This window comes from Protopterus annectens, chromosome 6.part0, assembly GCF_019279795.1.
Source record: "Protopterus annectens isolate FY-2018-M chromosome 6.part0, PAN1.0, whole genome shotgun sequence".
NCBI lineage: Eukaryota > Metazoa > Chordata > Ceratodontiformes > Protopteridae > Protopterus > Protopterus annectens.
In genome coordinates this window covers 1832275353-1832296815 of record NC_056737.1, presented here as the reverse complement: position 1 = coordinate 1832296815, position 21463 = coordinate 1832275353, and the positions used below count along the sequence as shown (strand labels likewise).

The 21463-nt window shown below is 40.6% G+C and overlaps 1 protein-coding gene across 1 annotated transcript in view; it reads right to left on the bottom strand.

The window, feature by feature from the left end:
• The window catches only part of OSGEPL1 (O-sialoglycoprotein endopeptidase like 1), a 556821-nt gene that overhangs the window by 447026 nt on the left and 88332 nt on the right, over nucleotides 1-21463 (bottom strand). Inside the window, exon 2 of the mRNA XM_044075183.1 lies at nucleotides 966-1760. Coding sequence (XP_043931118.1) covers nucleotides 966-1234 — 269 coding nt within the window. The 5' untranslated portion in view covers nucleotides 1235-1760. The remainder of the gene's footprint in view (nucleotides 1-965; nucleotides 1761-21463) is intronic.

The window sequence follows — 21463 nt, the reverse complement described above, 5'->3', positions numbered from 1 at the left end:
TTGGCTTCCTATTTAACATAACTTTTCTCTGTAGCAGCTGATATGCCCCATTGGTTAGCCTCCCTCGGTTGTTCATATGTGAGCTTCCGTACATGTGTAAGTGGAACTATCAAGCATGCACAACTTGATTAATAATAAATACTTACGCCTGATCCTTAGGGACTGCATCTCACACACCTCTTCCACCAGTGTGTCAGCAGTACAATGAAAATGACCAGCCTCCTCCTCCCAGGATTAATTAGCTGCATCAGCTGCCCACTCCCACTGTTCCACTACATGATCCTCAAGTGTCCATGCTACTATTCCAACTCAGGTCACCTGAGTCATAATCAGGACTTTACTTCATTATACCACTGAGCCAACTCAAAGGGCATAATCTTCATTCTCTGATACTGTCATCATAAGGGCTGAAGAGCCGACAACAGCAACACCAGATGTCTTGTTCCAAGCCCAGGCAAAAATGGCAAACTTTGTAATGATGGTAATTCATCATCTGACAACTTCTATCTCACCTGGAAGAGTCTGCCCTGCTTATGCAAAGAATATGAGACTATTCCTAACAGATAAACACTAGGGGGTTAACTAAACTGTATAACCAAATGGAACAAGGCAGGGACTGCTAGAGTATGCATATCACTTAACTCTTGTAAGAAAGAAAGGACATTGCGCAAAAAATAAATAATGATTCTGAGTGTGGGAATTTGATATATTTAGTAGAGGTATGTCAGAAAAAAAAGAATGGTATTGCCAAAATGTTAAGACATGCTGTAGAGGCCCCCTCAGTAAAAGATCCAAAGATATTGGAAGTTCCATCAAGTAATTCTAATAAATGATGAAAGCTCTGCCATCTACAACACAAACTGTGACTCTACAGTTTAAATATCAAAGTCTCTTGAATTGCATCTAATGCTCAAGGAAAGGAGACAGAACTTTCAAACCAGTAACATGCAGACACTTTCACTTACTTCAAGTGGACATCCTTCTGGGAGTGTAAGGCTTCTCCAAGAATTCTTCCAGTTTCATCCACAACAGCAGCTGCTGTGTCATCACAACTGGTCTCTATTCCTAATACAATTCTTGCACGAGAAAGTGGCCTTGCAGAGTGAAAGTATTTCACCAGATTTCTTTGCATAACTCTCTGACTAAGGACTACAAAGGAAGAGCAAAAATGTGAAGGGCCACTTTGAAAAACCCTCAAACATAACAGGAGCCGATGTCTGGTTACAGACCACATTTTAAGTCATATCACTTTCTGCTCCAGCCACTAGTCTCTAGTCTTTTTTTTTTTTTTTTTGTCGTCTTCTTTTTCTTCGTTTTGCCGTTTAAGAATATGTCATAAACACTGCTTCAGTGTCAATAAACTGATCTTCTAGTTGCTGGACATGTCTCAAATTTTAAACTGCATAAACATTTTTTATACTCAGCTGTCTTTTAAACCAAGCATGACAAAGCTTATAGAAGTGTATTCTTTGACTGTCAAAACTTCTAGAATTAATACAGCTTTTTATCATGTCTGGAAAAGCTGTTCAGAAAAAAAAAACATGTATTATTAAAATGGTGGGTGGTGCTTGTGTAACTTGGAAGGATGCTCAGAGTTCCTCTGCAGTACTCCCTGAAACTATATTTCTACAGGCACCAGCACTGCATGGGTTCTGCAATGTTTGTCTTAAAAGCAGTCTAGTAGATTCCTGTTTCCACAAAGATGGCAGGGAATTCCTCTTGAAAAAGAAAAATTAAGGAAAGCTGACATTCTGAACTGTCTAAAAAAAAAAAAAAATTAAATAACAAATGTAAAAAAAAAAAGTCATGACACAGCAGCTACAATTTCCATTCCAAAAAAGAAAATGCAATCTGTAGTTTATGACATGCTTGTCATTCATTAAGTACTGCGATGCAAGTACATGAGTATTTTACAGAACAGCTTATGTCTCCAGACATCACTTTACAATACCTTTAAATGACATCCTTGCAAACCCTGGCCACAATCAAGCATTTACAACAGTTCTTGTTTTGGCACACATTGGTTGTATTCTAATACTGTGGTCCCCCAACTCCAGAGAAGAAAGTTAATGACAGCAAGATGAAGGCACATGGAATAACATTACAACAAGCATCAAGATCACTATAGTGCAAAGATCATCCAAGACAACTAGGTGAAGGTGGGGAATTAGTACAGAAGCCATAAGGTTAGTCAAACTAGCTGGTTCATAAAGAGGGCAGGTTAGTTTCTCAAAAAAAATCCAAGGTTGAGGGTAGGATTCATGAGGTAAGGATGTAGTGAGAAGGTTCCTTTTAAGAAGGCCTTGTATAAATTTTGGGAAGCCAAGGATTAAAAAGTAAAGCCTTTGCAGCAATTTGAAAAAGCTACCAACTGCACTTTGATATTGCAGAAGCTGTACTCTGCATTAAAAAGGGAGGAAAGAAAGAGTAAGACAAAAAGACTGAAGTGCTCTAGACCATACTGAATATCCCACAAAGAAAACTATTCACATTTATCCCTGTACAACTTACAAGTGGACACTTTCCGGGAAGCAGTAAGGATCTAGACCACCCAGGATGGCTATACAGGGGTGCCTGGCCATTAATGAAACTGGAGAAAGTGCAGGATCTGTACCACCCAGGATGGCTATCAGGGCTCCATGACCATTAATGGAACTACGGAAACCATGCGTTTAGAGGAAAGGACTGGCTGTTTGAGTGAAACTGAAGAAATGTTGCCACTGAAGAAACGTATTTCTTTCTTTTCTGAAGAAAATATCCAAAAGTGACCAAACTCCGTAATACTGTATCTGTTATACTTTGTCTCAGAACAAATTCTTGCCAAACAGTTAATTCTGTCAGAGCTATTTCAATTCTATTATAACACAGCTAGACAAATGAGGAGACTAAGGCACACAGTCTAAACGTCACCACTGAATGAAACATACTGTCCAGTTTATATACTCTTCAACCAATGTTATTTTTAATGTCCTTGTGACTTGCTCTTCTGGTTTCTGTCTGTGTCATGAAAAAGTCCATGGTTATTTCATGCCCTTTTTTGGTCCTCTCTGTATCCAAAGACTTCACAAAAGTCTCTCCACGTCATCTTTGCATCACTTGACCTGTCTACATATTATTTATTTATTTCTGCATCTGAAAGCCAAGAAAGTCAACTTCCTTTTTTTCTATAACAGGATGCATTTACAGTAATGCCCACAGCTATATGTTATTAATATCTAAGCTGACCATAACTGGCCTTGCAAAGCAAGCATATTATTTTGAAAACTGCTGTTTGGCCTTGCACATTTCCTTTCACTGTACACACAGTATATTGGGAAAAAGCATTTTAATTTACACAACATCTATCAATTCCCACTTTATTTAAGGCCCATGAAAATTGTAAGACAATTTACAGCAGAATATGATCTTCAGTACTTTCAATCCCTTGGTCTGTTGCAACATATGAATCCCTTGCATTCAATGATATATTTTTATACAGTGTTAATTACCAACGGCTGTTACTTGATTAATACTTTTATTAACACAAATCTGATAATGACGATAAGAGCAATTAATGAGGAAGTTGTAGTACCCCACCATAGACACAGCCATTATTACTTATCTATTTTTAACTGTTTTTATGCTTCCTTAAAAAAGTTGTCAGTTTTGCAGTTACACACAAGCATTTCAAAATATTGTCAAGTTAACCTTAGCTTTACAAGGCAAAACCTTGTATTAGAAACGAGCACATTTTTTTTTGCATTGCATAATTTCATTATTGCTTTGGGAAAAGAATATTTAAAAAAAGCAATTTACAGGAAAATGTGATCCTCTGTATTTAATAGCCTTTCTTCGTTGTTAACAGTTACTTGCTTGACAGTTTTATAACACATCTCTTCTGTTATATCTGAGCTAGCTCCATAAGTTGCATTTGCTATTAACTTTGTAACTTTCTATACTGCCTTAGTGGCACCAAATCAGTGAAAAAATTCAGCTCCTGAAATAACACCATTTCCTATATCCAGCTGTTTTAATCTTTCCCTACTTTTTTTTTTTTTTATCATGAACCTCCCTCTTTTTCTGGTGATTTTTTTACCTTGTCCTCTGGTAATATGCGAGTAATTCTCATTATTGGAACTAAATACTCTAACAGAATTTCTTCTTTTATTTCTTCCTTAAAATAAGTATTATGTGTTAACTCCCATGCTGTTTTTATTTTATACTTGAGCTTTTTTACATGACCATACTTTTTATGAAAACAGAGTATCCCTTTTTATTTTCATCAACTGTAAATGTTTTTATGGCTAATTGTTTTACAACTCTACTTTTATAAGATTTTTTAAACATAATGCCTGTATGTGTAGCCTCTACAGGGACTGCATGTAATGGCATTTTCCCTCTGTAAGGAATGTGGCTAAAAACCCAACAATTTGACTTGTCACATGCCTTTGCAAACAAATTTTTGCATGTCCAAAATGTATTGAAATTGGGTATCCGATTGTGTCCCTGTTCTCATGACTTATACCAGAGTATCTCTCCCCATTTTTCTTTGCAAATGTTTTAGATTGCCTTGTCTTGTACATAGATTGCTATTATAGAAACAAATTTAAACTTTTGTAAGACTGTTAACAGACTGTTACTGTACTGATACGGTTTGATTTGTTATTAACTTACACGGATTTTTATGAACCAACATGGTCTGCTGCTCTTGCTTGGATTTTTATTAGCTGAAAACTGCTACTTGTCTAAGTTTTAATGACTCTGTACTTTACTACCTGTATGTATTGCTGTGTATTACTACCAGGATGGCAGTTACACCAGTTTAACTAATGATGTTTTTGCTGTACTAGTTTGTTTATAAAACTGTTTGCAGTTATATTTTATGCAATACATTCTTTTGAAAATATGACATTACAGTCACTGTTTTTTACCAGTATTGATCCTGTTTGCTGTATGCATAAGCTGCCTTTGGAGACGTACTGTACTTTTAATGTGGGGGGGGGGGGGTTGACCCTCTCTTGTTACTATAGAACCTTTTGTCATTTAGGATTTGTCATAGGTACTGCCTTAAATGTTACTCCATTTCCAGACGTAGATGTGGACTTGTATGTCCAACATTTAATTGCATTGTTTAGTTTTGCATATACCATTTGCACTACTGTAAACGTGTTTACTGTACTTGTATTAACTTTAACTTTACATTGTATCTGCATTAACTTTAACTTTATGTCTATATGGCTGTAGGTTATTTCGGTGTTTATTTTGAATCTGTCCTGGCTTATTAAACCAGTAAAGTAATATTTATTTTTCTGTCTTTTACTGTCCCCTTTCTTCAACATTAAGTTTTGTATACTAACATTGTCTTCCATTGCTTTAAAAGATCCCTGTACTTTGCTGCAAACTGATAACCTGTATTTTGTTAATTTTATTGCATTAATGCCTATTGCCTGCCATGATCTGGTATTTCGTAGGGTATACTTTATTTTTATGTACCCCTCTGTGTTTGTTCCTGTGACTGACTGTCCCTTAATGTATTTTTTTATCTTGATTTTTTTCCCTATTTTTGGGTTTGAAGAAGCACTATTATCTGCATAGATACCCTTTTGTATTTGACTTTTCTTTCATCTTTTGTAATATGGACAATTTTGTTTAATGTAACGTATTTTCTTACAAGTAAAACATATTACCTGTTTTTCTGAACTTTATTGTATATTTGTCTGTAACCCTGATGGAGCAGAAGCTACTCGTGTTCCCCGTGTTTGTTTTTTTTATCAGACCATGTAGTACATCCCCATCCTTTCACCACGTAGTCTGCAAGCTGTTTTTGTATATTTCCAATGTGTACCTGCAATACTGCGTACTTTTTCATCAGACCATGTATTCTATCCCCTTCCTTTCACCATGTAGTCTACAAGCTGTTTGCGTACATTTGCTATGTGCATCTGCAAGACTGCATACTTTTTTAAAACTGTCTAGAACTCTGGCTTAATCTCCGAGTCTGTGTCTGTCTCGGATAGGCAGAAACTGATTTTAAAGCTGCATATGCATTTTGCAGAATGTCATTAGCTGTTTGACGGAACTACTTTAACATAACATCTTGCCTGACCAAAACAGTATTTTGTTTTTTCTGTCATGCTATTTAGACTGTCTGTAAAACAGTTACGTGAGTCCAGACACTCACCTGTTTTAGCTGCTTGCTTTGCTTTGCCATTTGCCAAAGCATTTACTGTAGCCTTTCCTATATATTTTTTATGTGCTTTGATTTTGACAATAATAAACTTTCCCTGTAAATCATTTTGGGAATGAATGTTCATAACTCTCGCACTGGAGCATGTTTTAGGGGTTTAACAACACTGTTGATGAATCCCCTTCTGACCCAAACTGGCATGTGTAAATGCAAAAAAAAAAAATTAAATAAAGCATTATTTGAAATAGACCACACAGTCTTGTCAGATTAACCTATGTAGTTTGTGCCCTTAGTAAATGTTGTTGGGCTCTGATTGTTACATTAAACCAGAAATGTCATGATGTAAAGTCCGAATGCTATGCTGAGTCTGTTCCTCTAAATGGCATTATTGTCCCTTTACTGTCTGTAGGAAAATTTTGAAAAGCTGTGAAAACCTTTTCTTTAAAAGGTTAATATTGATAGCACACTGTACTATGTTAGAACTTTCTTGTTCTGTTTGCGCAATTGCAATATTTACTATAAATAACATTTTTATGTAGTCAATTACATTACTAACAATAATTGCATACACTTGTACTCCGAGATACATTTAACTGTGGTGGTGGTGCTGCGGTAGCATTGTCGCCTCACAGTAAGACGCTGTCCAGTTCGATTCTCAGCTAGAGCGTCTTCTGCGTGGACACATGCGTGAATGGGCGTACCTTCGTTGAAGGTTGTGCGTCAGAGCTAGTAACTCGGCACGTAAAAATCAACTACCAATAATTAGCGGACCGGAGTTCCGCTGTGGCGACCCCTAACCAGGAAAAGCCGAAAGACACAAACAAGAAGGTACATTTAACTGTTGTATATGTGAAGAACTAACAAAGCTAGAATCAAATAGATTGTTTATCAGAATAGGATACATCTTATGGTATGGCTTACATACTAGACTCCTGTGACAAGATAGACAGAAGTTAGGAAAGTTACTTCCACATAAAAAACAGTCTTTATGAATTGGTGTACATTTTATGTATGGATTATAGGCATTTATACATTTACAAACACAACTGTTATCTAATGTCTGAACACCAAACATTTCAGATTTACATTTCATGTCTAACACAGAAGGTTTAACCATGTAAATTTTTATATACAATATGTGGGCACTGTAAAGTTAACTGTCTGTACTTGCATCCATGTTATAACTGAAGAAAGTACCGTAATTTATGCAGAAGACAAGCAGGTGATCAGGCTGAAGTCAATCTGGAAAAGGACGGTGTTTCTCTACAGACGAATTGTAGGTGGTCCGACACAGGACAGCTTCCACAGCGGTGCTCTGTGTCCACCAATGAAGTACTGGAACCGTTTCTCTGTTAAAGCACTGGAACTGTCAGTCTGTTGAACTAACGTAGTAAGTAGTAGGGATCCCTCTGTAATATTAACTGCTGGGAACAGATATATAGTCACAGTCACTGGCCAAGGCTCGCCACTGAAGAAATGTATTTCTTTCTTTTCTGAAGAAATGTCAAGCAGAGGTCTTTATTTTGCCTCTGAAGAAAATGTATTTCTTTCTTTTCTGAAGAAAATGTCCAAAAGTGACCAGACAAACTCCGTATTACTGTATATGTTACACTTTATTTGTCTCAGAACAAATTCTTGCCAAACAGTTAATTATGTCAGAGCTATTTCAATTCTATTATAACACAGCTAGACAGATGAGGAGACTAAGGCACACACAGTCTAAACGTCACCACTGAATGAAACATACAGTTTATATACTCTTTTCAACCAATGTTATTTTTAATGTCCTTGTGACTTGTTCTTCTGGTTTCTGTCTATGTCATGAAAAAGTCCTTGGTTATTTCATGTCCTTTTTTGGTCCTCTCTGTATCTGAAGACTTCGCAAAAGTCTCTCCATGTCATCTTTGCATCACTTGACCTGTCTGCATATTATTTATTTATTTCTGCCTCTGAAAGCCAAGAACGTCATCTTCCTTTTTTTCTATAACAGGATGCATTTACAGTAATGCCCACAGCTATATGTTATTAATATCCAAGCTGAACATAACTGTTTTGCAAAGCAAGCATAATATTTTGAAGACTGCTGTTTGGCCTTGCACATTTCCTTTCACTGTACACATAGTATATTGGGGAAAAGCATTTTAATTTACACAATATATATCAGAAACCTGCCAAGCAGTTGAAGGGAATCCAGAAGTAGAGAATATTCTTGGAGTCGAGGTCACAGCAAGGGAAACAGCTATCAGTGTGGCCAAAACGGGGCTATAAGGATTACTGTCACTCTGCACATTTCAACTTTCTGGAGAAAACATGTCATCAGGAGAAGAAGGGAAGGCATACAGAACATGGACATGGTGTCTCTCAGGTCTGTTCCTGTGTTGGAGTGTGGGAAAAGAAGAATGCATTTGGGGTTGGTCAAAGATGTGAACAGGTTGCAGCAAGGTTCCCCCACTGATGGAATAACATCCATGCTACCTGTGGATTGAGGGACTACTCGTGAATCAGTAGAATGTACCTGCTGAGCCTATCTGCTAAACATTTGATCTAATCAGTGTCCATGGTTAACAAAAGCACTCTGTAGAGATTACCCATTCCTAATCTTTCATTGCTTCCTAACACAGGGAGTAAGATATGGTGCCATCTTGTTTACTGATATGCCACATTAATGCCATGTTGTCCATGTGGATGGATATAACACCCTGGGGAAGGAGTCACTGAAAGGCACCCACAACAAGCTGGACTGCCCTCATCTCCAATACATTAATGCATAGCCTGGCCTCTTGTTGTGGACATATCCCTAGACTGTTCACCCTGAACAATGTCTCCTCACCCAAGGCTGAAAGCATCTGTGGTAGCTATGGCTACCATGGCCACTGAGAGGGGGTAAGACATAGGAACTTCCTTTGTTAAGGTTCTGGCTGTCCAGCCACCATATCAGGTGATTCCACCAAGTTGCTCACGAGATGGAAAAGTCTGCCCATTTTACCCTGTAGTTCCATCCATTACACTTCAGGGGTCAATATAAAACCCTTGTGTAGTGTCTGATATGTAATACTAAATGGATTTTTGAAGCCATCAGGTTTAAGGTTTTGAAGCTCCCATACAATGGAGAGGTAGAAAGACTCATAAGATGGCATATCCTGGACCAAATGGAAAGAATGTGGTCTTGCAGGAGTCTGACTAATTTGTGTATGGTGTCCAGATTGCATCCAATAAAGACAAGATTCTCTGAAGGTTCCAGCTGTGACTTCACCATGTTGATGGATATTTCTAAGGACACACAAAGCTGGAGTAAGAAATTATTGCTTGTTTCAGGGACTCATTGGTGTCAAAGACTAGGAGCCAGTCATACAGGTAAGGGGAAATGTGAATTCCTAGAAGACTCATGTGAGAAACGATTACTGCCATGCACCTGCTGAACACTTGGGGGGACACCAAATGGCAGTGCCTAAAACTGATGGTAAGTGACCCCCACCTGGAAATGCAGAAGCCTCCTAGAAGCTTCGACAATCTTCATATGTTGATACATGTCCCGAGGTTCTACTCAGGATATCCAATCCTCTTCCTGAAGACATGGAAGGATGTACTGTACTGCGACCACCTGATTTTCTTGACATGCTGATTCAGAATGGTGAGATCCAGGATCAGCATGAAGTCCTGTGCTTTCTTAGAAATAAAAGAATCTTAAATAAACCCTAGATACTCTCAAGTTCATAGTTCATAGTTCATAGGTAAGTACTAGACTACCTGCCTTTGTGCAGGTCATTTTAAGCCTAGCTAATTTTCTTTAATAGTGAGAATCAAACTCTGTACCTTGTCCTTGCAAGGTAAATACTTTAACCGTTCTGCCAACCCTAAACCCCTGGTGAAATCTCTTGGATGGCTCTTTTAGAGATGAGATTTCAGACCACTGGTCTGGTTGCTCCCCTCCGATGAGGCGAGATGTCTGGTAACAGTAGGGAAGTTGACTATGGTATTTCAGAAGAGAATTTTATACAGCCTCTTGATACCATCTCCCTGACCCATTATCCTGTATCACAACCATAACACGTCTTGGTGCTGGGACAGATGGCCTCCAACTGTTTCTAGAGGGGGACTTCTGGTGTCATCTCTGTCTGCCTGGGATGACATGGCCAACAGGCCTCAATACTTTGCCAGAGATAGCCTTCACCTGTCACCACTGGGTTTCTGGATCCTGGCCAAGGTTCTCGCCTCCCCCATTGTGTCTTTTTTAGGCAGTGTCCCAAAGACAAACCTTCCAATATAAAAGATCTATCAAAAAGCAAACTGAATGTCATGCTGCTTAACGGTAGGAGTCTTAACCTGAAAATGGACTCACTGGATGCTCTCCTTCCACTGGAAGATGCCCATGTCTGTGTGGTCACGGAAACTTTGTTCAGGGCTGTGAAGAGCACCTCTGCCTTACCAGGCTATATCTCAAGTCCACACATTCCGACCCCAAAATGAGGTCGGGAAGACTAAGGGTGGTGGAGTTTCTATCTTCGTTAAGGACAGGCACATCTCCACACTGGTTTGCCAGCATGATGCACTGGAACTACTCCAGGTGCAACTGACAGTTGGCAACACACCCATCTAAGTTATAGCTAACTACAGACCCCCTCCATGACTCAGGACACCCACTTCTCTTACCTGGATCTACTTAACTCCATCAAGGTACTACCTAATACCCTGATCCTTGTTGACTTCAACTACCCCACCATAGACTGGATGAACTATTCTTGCATTAATGCACTCTCTCAAAAATTCCTTGACTTCATCAATTCTAATGCACTAGATCAGCTTGTCTCATCCCCCACAAGGGGAGATAACATTCTGGACTTGGTTCTCATCAACATGGGCAACCAGTGCACCACTCCTATAGTATGTTCTTCCCTGGTTAGATCAGATAATCGGACTGTCTCATTTGAAGTTTCTATCCCACCCATCCCCCCTCCCCCCCAGTCATAATTAAGCTAAAAAATGTCTCAGAAGCTGACTACAACCTCCTAAAGGAGGGTAACTGTAGATTCATACCACCACCCTCCTCAGAGGATGCAGACAATATACTGAACAGTATGCCAATGCAGTATACAAGCACCTGTGCACTGCATGGACTCAGCCATGCCCAATAGAACTAAAACCTGCTCCTCAAGGAAACACAAACCTGTTTGGTGGACATCCTCTATCAACAGGCTTTACAACAAAAGGAAGAAACTGTTGTCCAAGGGCAAAAAGGAACAAATTCCAAATTGGAAAAAACTCAACAAGCAAATTAGACCACTAGTGAAAACCTCAAATGCCAATTACGAGTCAAAACTAGCCTCCAAAACAAAGGGAAAACAAAGTCTTCTTCAGCTATGTCAGAAACCTCCATGGCAAAGTCCAGGTTTGTTTCAAATTAGTACTTAACAGTATCACTTACACTGATCCTGTTGACTTAGCCAACCTGCTAGCAGATAGCACAAACTTCACCCACCTGTCCATCCCCAAAGGCATTTTCGACATCACTGATACTTGTCCCGTACCTCACATCTCTGTAGATCAAGTGTTGCAGGCCCTATCCAAGGCAAAGAACACAGCTTCCACGGGACCTGATAGTATCCCAGGATGTATTCTGCATCATCTTCAGCAAGAAATGGCTTTGCCATTGAGCACCCTACTCAACCACAGCCCAAGTACAGGCTTCATTCCAGCAGAGTGGAGACCTGCCATTATCATCCCTTTGCACAAAGATGGTGCCACTACTAACCCCAGAAACTACTGTCCCATTAGCTTGAAAAGTCTGATCTGTAAAGCCATGGAGAGTATTATTATGGATCCCATACACAAGGACATAGGCAATCTCCAAGTACTTGACCCCACTCAATTCGGATTCATCAAGGACAGATCTTGCCTGTTGAACCTGGTTGACTTCTTTGAGACTGTCACCAAGGCCCTGGATGAGGGAAAATCAGTGCATACAGCTTACCTTGACATGGCCAAGGCCTTGGACACAATCCCCCACTTGAGCATCATCGAAAGCTAACACGACTTGGCGTAAATCCCTATCTCATCAGTTGGGTAGCCACCTGACCCACCAACAGGAACCTCAAAGTCAAAATAGGCACCTCCACCTCCAACAGCAGACCTGTCACTAGTGGAACTCCCCAGGGATCTGTCCTAGGACCCCTATTGTTTGGCATCTATTTCTCAGAGGTCCAGGCAAAGACAAAAGGCCTGTGGATGACCAAGTTTACGGATGGCTGTAAGTTGGGTGCTGTCACTGACTCCCCAAATTATGTTAACATACTGCAAGAGGGTCTCCCAGCAACTAATGACTGCTGCCAAGGTCATGACCTCAAGCTAAATGCAAAAAAAGTATCATCATACATTTGGCAAAAACACGACCCCTACCAATTGCCACCTCAATGGCAACCCCCTAAGCACGCAACCTGTGGTGAGAGACCTGGGCACTCAGGATGATAACCTCACATTCGACCCTCATGTAGCAGCAGTGGTCAGAAAAGCCTTTTAGTTCATCTCATAAGTAAAGTGATTGCATCCAGAAAAACAGGAGGTTATTACTTTTCTATACTCTTCCCTCATTAGACCAGTAATGGAGTATAATACCCCATTTGGGCTATACCTCTCCAAACATGTGCATCAACTGGAAAGGACACTGAAAAACTACACAAAGCATTCATAGCCTCCAACACCGGTTCTATGCAGACAGGCTCAAATCACTATCACTCTACTTGGTATCATACAGATTGCTCAGGGGTGATCTGTGTCTCACCTACAAGGCAATCTCGGACCCTGCCCTACTACAGATGCTCCATATCCATATGTCTAACTCCTCATGCACTACCTGCTCAATAGGCCTCAATCTAATATGCAACATCAACAAAACTTGCTGGAGAGACAGGTTTGTCTGCCCCATCTCTGAAATAGACTTCCCATACATGTCAAACAGAGCACCTGGCTGACCCTCTTCAAGCGCAACCTTGATGAGTGTATGAGAAACCACAAATTTGTCCCAAGGGTTCCACCCGTGTCCCTCACTGACAGGGGTGACAGGTGCTGACTGAGGATTCTTTTTGGGGATAAACTCCTGGGTAGGCTTGTAAAGGCCCCAGGGCCATTAGCCTAGTAACCTCCTATGATAAAAGTCCTCTAAGATTCTGGAGCTGCTTTCCATGGAAGGGGCCAAGGAAACCCCAATTCTGTGGAGTACCTCTGCCCATGGGGCAGTGTCCACTGAAGGACCCTTGCAACCACAGTGGAAGTGTTATGCTGAAACTGGTCACAGGGCTGCCACTTGACATTTCTTAAACCATAAACATAACCTCCATAGCTAACAAGTTGGAGGGATAGATTCCTGTCCCAGAGACTTCCCATACTCTGGAACAAACTACCTATCTATATCAAACAAAGCTCCTCATTAGCACTCCAAGAAAAATCTTGATGACTGGATGGGAGATAAGAAATTCACCCCGGGGATCACTTCTGTGGCTCTGCCTGACAGGGGCACAGGAAAATAATTTTCTTGGGTGGCAAAAGCCAGGGTACTGTTTGACTAGGCTTATATAGGCCCTAGGGCCAATAGCCTAGTACCTACCTATGAACCTATAACAAGGTTTTGTTCACATGCTCTCTCTTGACCAGCTTCTCCTTCACTTTTTCCCAAAGTGAGAACTCATCAGAAGGGGCATTAATGAATAACACCTTAAACGTTCTCCATAAAGTCAAAAGTCATGTTTGCTTGGCTAGCTCTCACTGGAAGTTGCTCATATGCTTCAAGTAGTTACGGGCGCATATGGTGAATGTACCTGACAAAAAGGCATGTTTCCCCATCTGATACATTGCCATGTAGTCTTTATCAGGAAGATGAACTGCTGGCTATCAGAAGGCCCCCTTTTTGTTGATACTGCTACCACCACTGAGTCAGCAAAGGAGTCCTTGCTACAACATGGCCTGCTCTTAGGAGGTTGCAATATCTTATCAGGCTTACTTGGAATGGGTTCAGCCGCAAAAGGTTCTCACTAAGCTTGCTCCAAAACAAGTCAATCATGCAGTCCAAGGGAGGAATCACACAAGTTGAAGACATAGCAGTTCAAAAGGTTTCCATCAAAATTTCCTCATCCAGAGATGGGGGTCTACAAGCTAAATACCTTTCGGTCTCACAAGTTCTAAAACTCCCCCAAATTTGGGGTCGCCCAGAAAAGACTGTGGGGATCCATCCTTCCCCTCAAGGTCTAAGTCATGGGTGACAGTCTCTTTTGGAAGTCTATGTGCTGCCTCTTTTTTTGCATCCTTTTCATAGGAATATCAGATGGGGAGTCCTCTTGAGTAACTAGAAGAGGAGTCTGACCATGAGGGGTGTCTTCTTCACTGGCCTTTCAAAACTCTCCGAGTCTGGAGATCCCAACTGCTGCCCAAAGCTGCAGTCGGATGGGGAACTGAAGCTGGTATTGGGTTTGCCATGTCTGTACATCTGAAGAGAGAGGTTATTTTTTTCAGGACTTTGAACAACAAAGTATATGCAAAAGTTAATGATACTGGTATCAAAATACACCTTAATGCTGAAAAGGTCAAAGTTGAGGCTCTCATACTGATGAATGTTGGAATCAAGGTTACCATGAACCTGAAGCTGAATTCAGCATCAAAAGGTCAGTGAATAAATTGATACACTAAACAGCCTTATCGGAGTAACAGCTGAAACATAATACTCAGTGTCAACATCCTAGTGTTCCGTCACTCTCAGTACCAAGGGGGTTGGAGTCAAGAGTAACTGAACCAAGGGAGATGGCATCAAGGGAACAAGTCTCTCAACACAGATTCAGACTAGAATGGCAAAACAAGAATTAAGAAGTCTAAACCCGGAAGCCTTTCCTCTCCACCCTAGATATGGATGGGAATGGAAGGACACACATGTCAAGTTCAACTTTGTTAAAGCCCTCATCATGTGCTCAAATTTGTACTGTAAGGAGGGACTCCTGACAGACCATACCAACCTAAGGGATCTGACAGAAGATGGGCTTAACTCTAAACACCTAGGGGGACCCTTCTCCAAGGAAAAGCTCCCTACTCTTTTCCTTGCAGAAGGGTTCTGTGCTACTGGAACCTCTGTAAGGCAAACATCCAGAGGTGAGGTCTGGGAGGCAACCTATGAAGGAGATTTTGAAGGAGTATATAACCTGGGCTGAGTAGAATGTTGAGCAAGTCTATCATACTAACTCTCCATCATAAGTGTCTTGGGAGAAGAAGGCCTACTTTCTGATGTCTAACAATTCCTCTCCTTTTCCTTCTTTTTCTCCCTTGACATCTTTCCTGGTCTTACCTAGTGGAAGAAGCCATTAAAAAAATAGCTTGAACCTTCTTTCATTACTCATTTGATGATCAAAGGCCTTACAAATATCACAAGGTTCCTTTACTCTACAAAGCTTCTTGCGTACCACCCATAGCTCAGGGATGTTATAAATCAGGATCTCAAGGCCATAGCAGCCACATTTGTAGAAGTCTGTGATATTGTCTTCAATTGCTCTTTAAATTTTTTCCTTAGATCTGCTAGTTCTCTCCTCTCCTGCACTTTTACTAGCTTATTAGTTTAGCACTTTACCAGACTTCTTGTAGCAATTACTGCAGCACACAAAAGTGCCACCAGCACTAAATGTTCTACAAAGAAACAGCTCCAGTACTTATTATTAATGCCCATCCCTCCAGGCATGTCTAAAGGTCAGTTCCCTGTGCTTTCTCCTATTAACCTGGTGAACTTGGGCATCCTGAGGCAATGTAGCAACTGCCTGATGTACACTAACATCCCTCCCCTCTTACCTCCCAACACTCAAAGTTGTGAGAGATGCACTTATATATCCAAACTGGAAGCCACGCACTCTCCAGCCAAGACCAGAACAGCTGGTCAAGAGGAGAAGGTCAACATTTACAGCACACCACATGGAACACAGCCCTCCAGAACACACACCAGCACTGCCTTCACATAAAAACACAAACCACATACCCACCTTCTCAGAGGCTTTCAATAAAAATCTACCCAAACAGCAGAGACCTCCAAGGCAGAAATGCACTTGACCACGACAACACAGCACTAATCACAAGGCACATAACTCTCCTAAACAGTGTGCCACTCAACCAAAGCCCCTAAGGCAAAACAGCATGCCCAACACACTAGTCATATGTGACTCGACAGTGAGGTACACTGATGTCCCTCTCACTAGGCTGAATAAGGAGAAAGTAACAGTCAGCTGCATTTCAGGCTCCAGAATCCAACACAACACTCGCACTCAGGTCCCTCAACAGGAATAAATATGACTCTGTCATTGTACATGTGAGTGTGAATGACCTGAGACATACCTCCCTGGACTACATGAAAAGAAACATGGAGGAGCTCTCGGTTAAGTAGCCCAGGTGGGTATGACCCTAGCCCTGAGGAGCATCCTACCATCACTCAGAATGATACCCCAGTACAAGCAGAAAATGATTGATTTCAACAACTGGCTAAGTTTCTGATGTCATTCTAAGGGGATCCAGTATTTGTCTGCCTGGGATGACATGGTTGACAGACCTCGATGCTTTGCCAGAGATGGCCTGCATCTGTCACCCCTGGGCTTCTGAATACTGGTCAAGGCTCTTGCCACCCCTATAGAGCCTTTTTTAGGCAGTGTTCTAAAGACCACATTACCACCGTAACAGCTACAAACAAATGTAATCTGAGGGTCATGCTGCTCAATGCTAGAAGTCTAAATCTCAAAATGCACTCACTCAAAGCACTCCTTAAAATGGAGAACATTGACATTTCTGCTGTAACAGAGACCTGGTTCAAGGCAGCAGAAAGCACCTCTGCACTACCAGACTATAACACATTCCACACCTTTTGGCCCCAGAACTTGGACCGAAGTTCCAAAGGCAGTGGTGTTTCCATATTCACAAAGGGTGCGTACACCTCCAGACTGGTAGCCCAACATAACGCATCTGAGATACTTCAGGTGCAGCTAACACTGGGTAAGACAGTGATTCAGGTTGTAGCCTGCTACAGATCTCCAACCATGTCCCAAGATTCACACTCCACGTTCCTAAGCACTCTGGAGAATATTAGGGTCCAATTTAACAGTCTCATACTGGGTGACTTCAACTACTCCTCCATTAACTGTGAAAACTACTCGTGTACCAATACACTTGCCCATTTCCTGGAATTCATTAATTTCAATGCCCTGGACCAGCTCATTCTTACCCCCACTAGAGGTACAACATCCTTGACCTGGTCATTACTAACATGGATGACCACTGCTCTATACCAATAGTCAACTCCTCCCTGGTTAGATCTGACCACAAACTAACCACCTTGGTAATCCACACACACCCCCAAAGGTAACCACAATGAAAAAATTCTCCAAAGCTAACTTTGGGCTCCTAAAAACAGAGGTGGCTAACTTCACGGCACCCATGGAAATGGAGAATAGTTCCATGACTGCCGAATCGTACACCGATGCACTGTACGAACACATACACAAATGCATGGATTTTGCCATACCCAATAGAACCAAGACGCTCTCCTCCAAAAAAAAAGGGAAGCCAATCTTGTGGTCCCTGCCATAAAGAAACTCTACAACGGAAGGAAGAAACTGATGTGAAATAAGCTGAAGTCCCAAGACTGGAAAAACTCCCTAATCAGCCTCAATAAAAAGCTGAGATCCCTCATCAAATCCTCTAAAGCTAGCTATGAAAACAGAATTGCAGCAGATAGTAAAGACGACCACAAGGCCTTCTATAGTTCTGTATAGAATCTCCACACCAATACCCAGATTTGCTCTGAGCTACTGCACAATGGTACCTCCTATACAGAGTTAACAGATATTGCCAATATACTGGCCGACAGATTCAGTGCCAACTTTCCCCCTCTTTCCCCCACCAAAGGACCAATCACAATAACAGTAGATTGCCAGGCACCCAGTATTACTGGTGCAAAGGTTAAAACAGCACTGTCCAAGGCCAAGAATACAGCTTCTATTGCACCTGACAATATCCCTGACTGTGCTCTACATGAACTACAGTGTGAACTGGCACCTCACCTGTGTGCCCTGTTCAATCACAGCCTCACCTCAGGCTTTTTCCCTACCAAATGGCGCACTGCTACAGTCATCACCCTCCACAAAGGAGGAGTGACTACAGACCCTGGGTACTATTGCCCCGTTAGCCTGTCAAGTCTGATATGTAAACCTATGGAACGCATCATCATGGACCTAATAAACAAGGATATAGGGAATCTCCAAACTCTGGATCCTACACAGTTTGGTTTTGTGAAAGGCAGATTATGCCTCCTCAACTTGGTCGACTTTTCAGCCAGTCTCCAGAGCTGTGGATGAAGGCAAGGTGGCTCATACCGCCTACCTTGATCTGGCCAAGGCCTCCGATACCATTCCCCACTCAGGAATCATAGAAAAACTCACTAAGCTAGGCATCAATCCCTATATCACTAGATGGGTTGCAAACTGGCTCACAGACAGAACCCACAGTGCGAAAATAGCTGACTCCAAGTCAGACTGCAGACCAGTCACAATTGGAATCCCACAGGGTTTGGTCCTGGGTCCTCTCCTGTTTGGCATCTACCTCTCTGAAGTCCAGGCCAACATGAAGGGACTCTGGCTGACAAAGTTCACAGACGACTGCAAGCTGGGAGCTATTAACTCCCCAAGTGATGTTGACATCCTACAGAAAGGCCTCACTGAGACCAACGACTGGTGTCAGAACCATGGCCTTAAGCTCAATGCCAAAAAATGTGTCATCATCCCCCTTGGGAAAAACCCAGTTCCCTTGAATCACCATATTGATGGTACTCCACTGAACACAGAAGGTATTATAAGAGATCTGGGAACACAGGTTGACAGCAACCTCTCTTTTGACCTCCACATTGCCACTGTGGTCAGAAAGCCCTTCTATGTGGCACATCTCATTACTAAGGGTTTTGCATCCAGGAAGAAAGAGGTCATTATCTCCCTCTACTCTTCCCTCATTAGGTCAATCATCGAGTACAATGCCCCATTTGCCATGTACCTCACTAGACACCTGCAACAACTGGAGAGGCTGCAAAAGTACCTCCCAAAGAGGATCCTAAACCTTAAACACTTGTCCTATATGGGCAGACTCAAAAAACAAACTCCAACTATTCTCTGTCTCATATCGCCTACTTAGAGGCGATCTCTGCTTGACTTACAAAGCCATGCCTGACCCAGCTCTGTCAGAAATGCTACATCTAAAGAAATCCCAATCCCTCCGCACCACATGCTACAGTGACCTCAACCTCAATACCACAATCAACAGAACATGCTGGAGGGACAGGTTCATAACCCAGAGACTGCCCATGCTATGGAACAGACTTCCCATACAGGTCAACTGGCCCTCTTCAAAAGAAATCTGGTTGGGTGGCACAATGCCAGGGTAATCCTATGGGCTAGGCTTGTAAATGCTCCAGGGCCATTAGCCTACTGCACACCTATGAACCTATGATAGCCCTTCAAAAAAAAGAGCAGAAAATCTAGCTACTGACACCAATCACAGTGACTTGCCAACAGTACAAATTCAATTAATGTGAACACTGAGTGAAGTAACCAAGAAAGAATACCCAAAGATAATTTTTTTTTTATTTATTTTAAACACAGTCCCCAAAGACACCTAAGTGGGAAGGGAGGGGTAACTAGCTAATTAACCTTGAAACACCTAAAATTACTTCTAGCAAAAATATCCTACTGCCACAACTATAAAACTGGCAAAAATGTAGCCTCTTATTATAAAAAAATTCAACTCAGAGAAGAACAAATTTTAGAGGCTACAATTAAAACACTAGATCAGGAAATAATGCAAAATCATAACATACAAACAGAAACAGAACTTCTAAAATGTCAGAAGGATCTCTTTTTGATCCAAAATAATAGACTGTCATTTCATGAAACTGAATATGGTTAGCATATCTTGCCAGTATTTTAAACTCCATCAAGGGCTTTAGCAAGACTTATTAACCAATCTAAATCACCCTCTCAAATTCCGGAATTATACTACAAAAACAAAACATATACGAAATCTGAAAATATTATTGAATTGATATACTCTCAAATTTATGGAGATCAAGATGAATCACCTACAAATGAAAATAATGACTTCCTACAAAAAATTAAGTTCCCAAAAATAGACGAGAATTTACAGAGAGATTTAATAAAACCAACTTCTATGGAAGAAATAACAACAATTAAAAATTTGAAATCCCACAAAGCTCCAGGCCCAGATGGCCTTACAGCAGAATTTTATAAAACTTTTTGCAGTACTATTGTTAAAATACTATCATATACATTAAATTATATAATTAACAAAACCAATGATTTACATTTTAATGCATCCAAAACAATTCTTATACCCAAAGAAAACTCAGATCTTCAAAACCCAGACAATTATAGTCCTATATCACTTTTAAACATAGATACTAAAATCCTGACTTCTATTTTAGCTACTAGACTGAAGAAAATAACGAACTTAATTATTTCTAATGAACAAACTGGCTTTTTAACTTCTAGGCAAGCCAGTGACAACACTTTAACACTTCATATTAATCTCTTATGCCAATCAAAGGAATTTAAATATGTATGCACTTATTACTGATGCACAAAAGGCCTTTGATAGAGTTAACATAAAATTTCTATTTAACATTTTACCCTACTTTAATATACCCAAGAATTCATCCTAACATTACAAATATTATATAATCCCTATACAACTTTATATATAAATAAAATGTTTTCTGAAAGAATACAAATCAGAAATGGTACCCAACAAGGCTGTCCTTTATCCCCCCAATTATTTAATCTATACCTAGAACCTTTATTTCTACATATTAAACAAAATGTATACCATAATGCCCCAATAATTTACGGTACCAAGATCTATATGGCAGCTTTTGCAGATGACCTTAATATATATTGTACAACACCTGTTTCTGATACCAAAAAAATACTATCTGCTGTTGAAGACTTTGCATTAATATCAAACTATAAAATAAACCTTAAAAAATATATATATATTTCCTTTGAAAATTCCTAAACCCTTTTCACTTCTACCTTTGATAGGGCAAGTAAAATCTGAAGAAAAGATTAAATATTTAGGTATCACATTCTCCACAGATAACAAGGATTTCTATCTTAATAATGTTAAACTAAATTGGGAACACATTTTATCCGATCTAAGGAGATGGAATAACCTGAAATTACCACCACTAGCAAAGGTCTCAATTATTAAAACGAATGACTTGCCCAGACT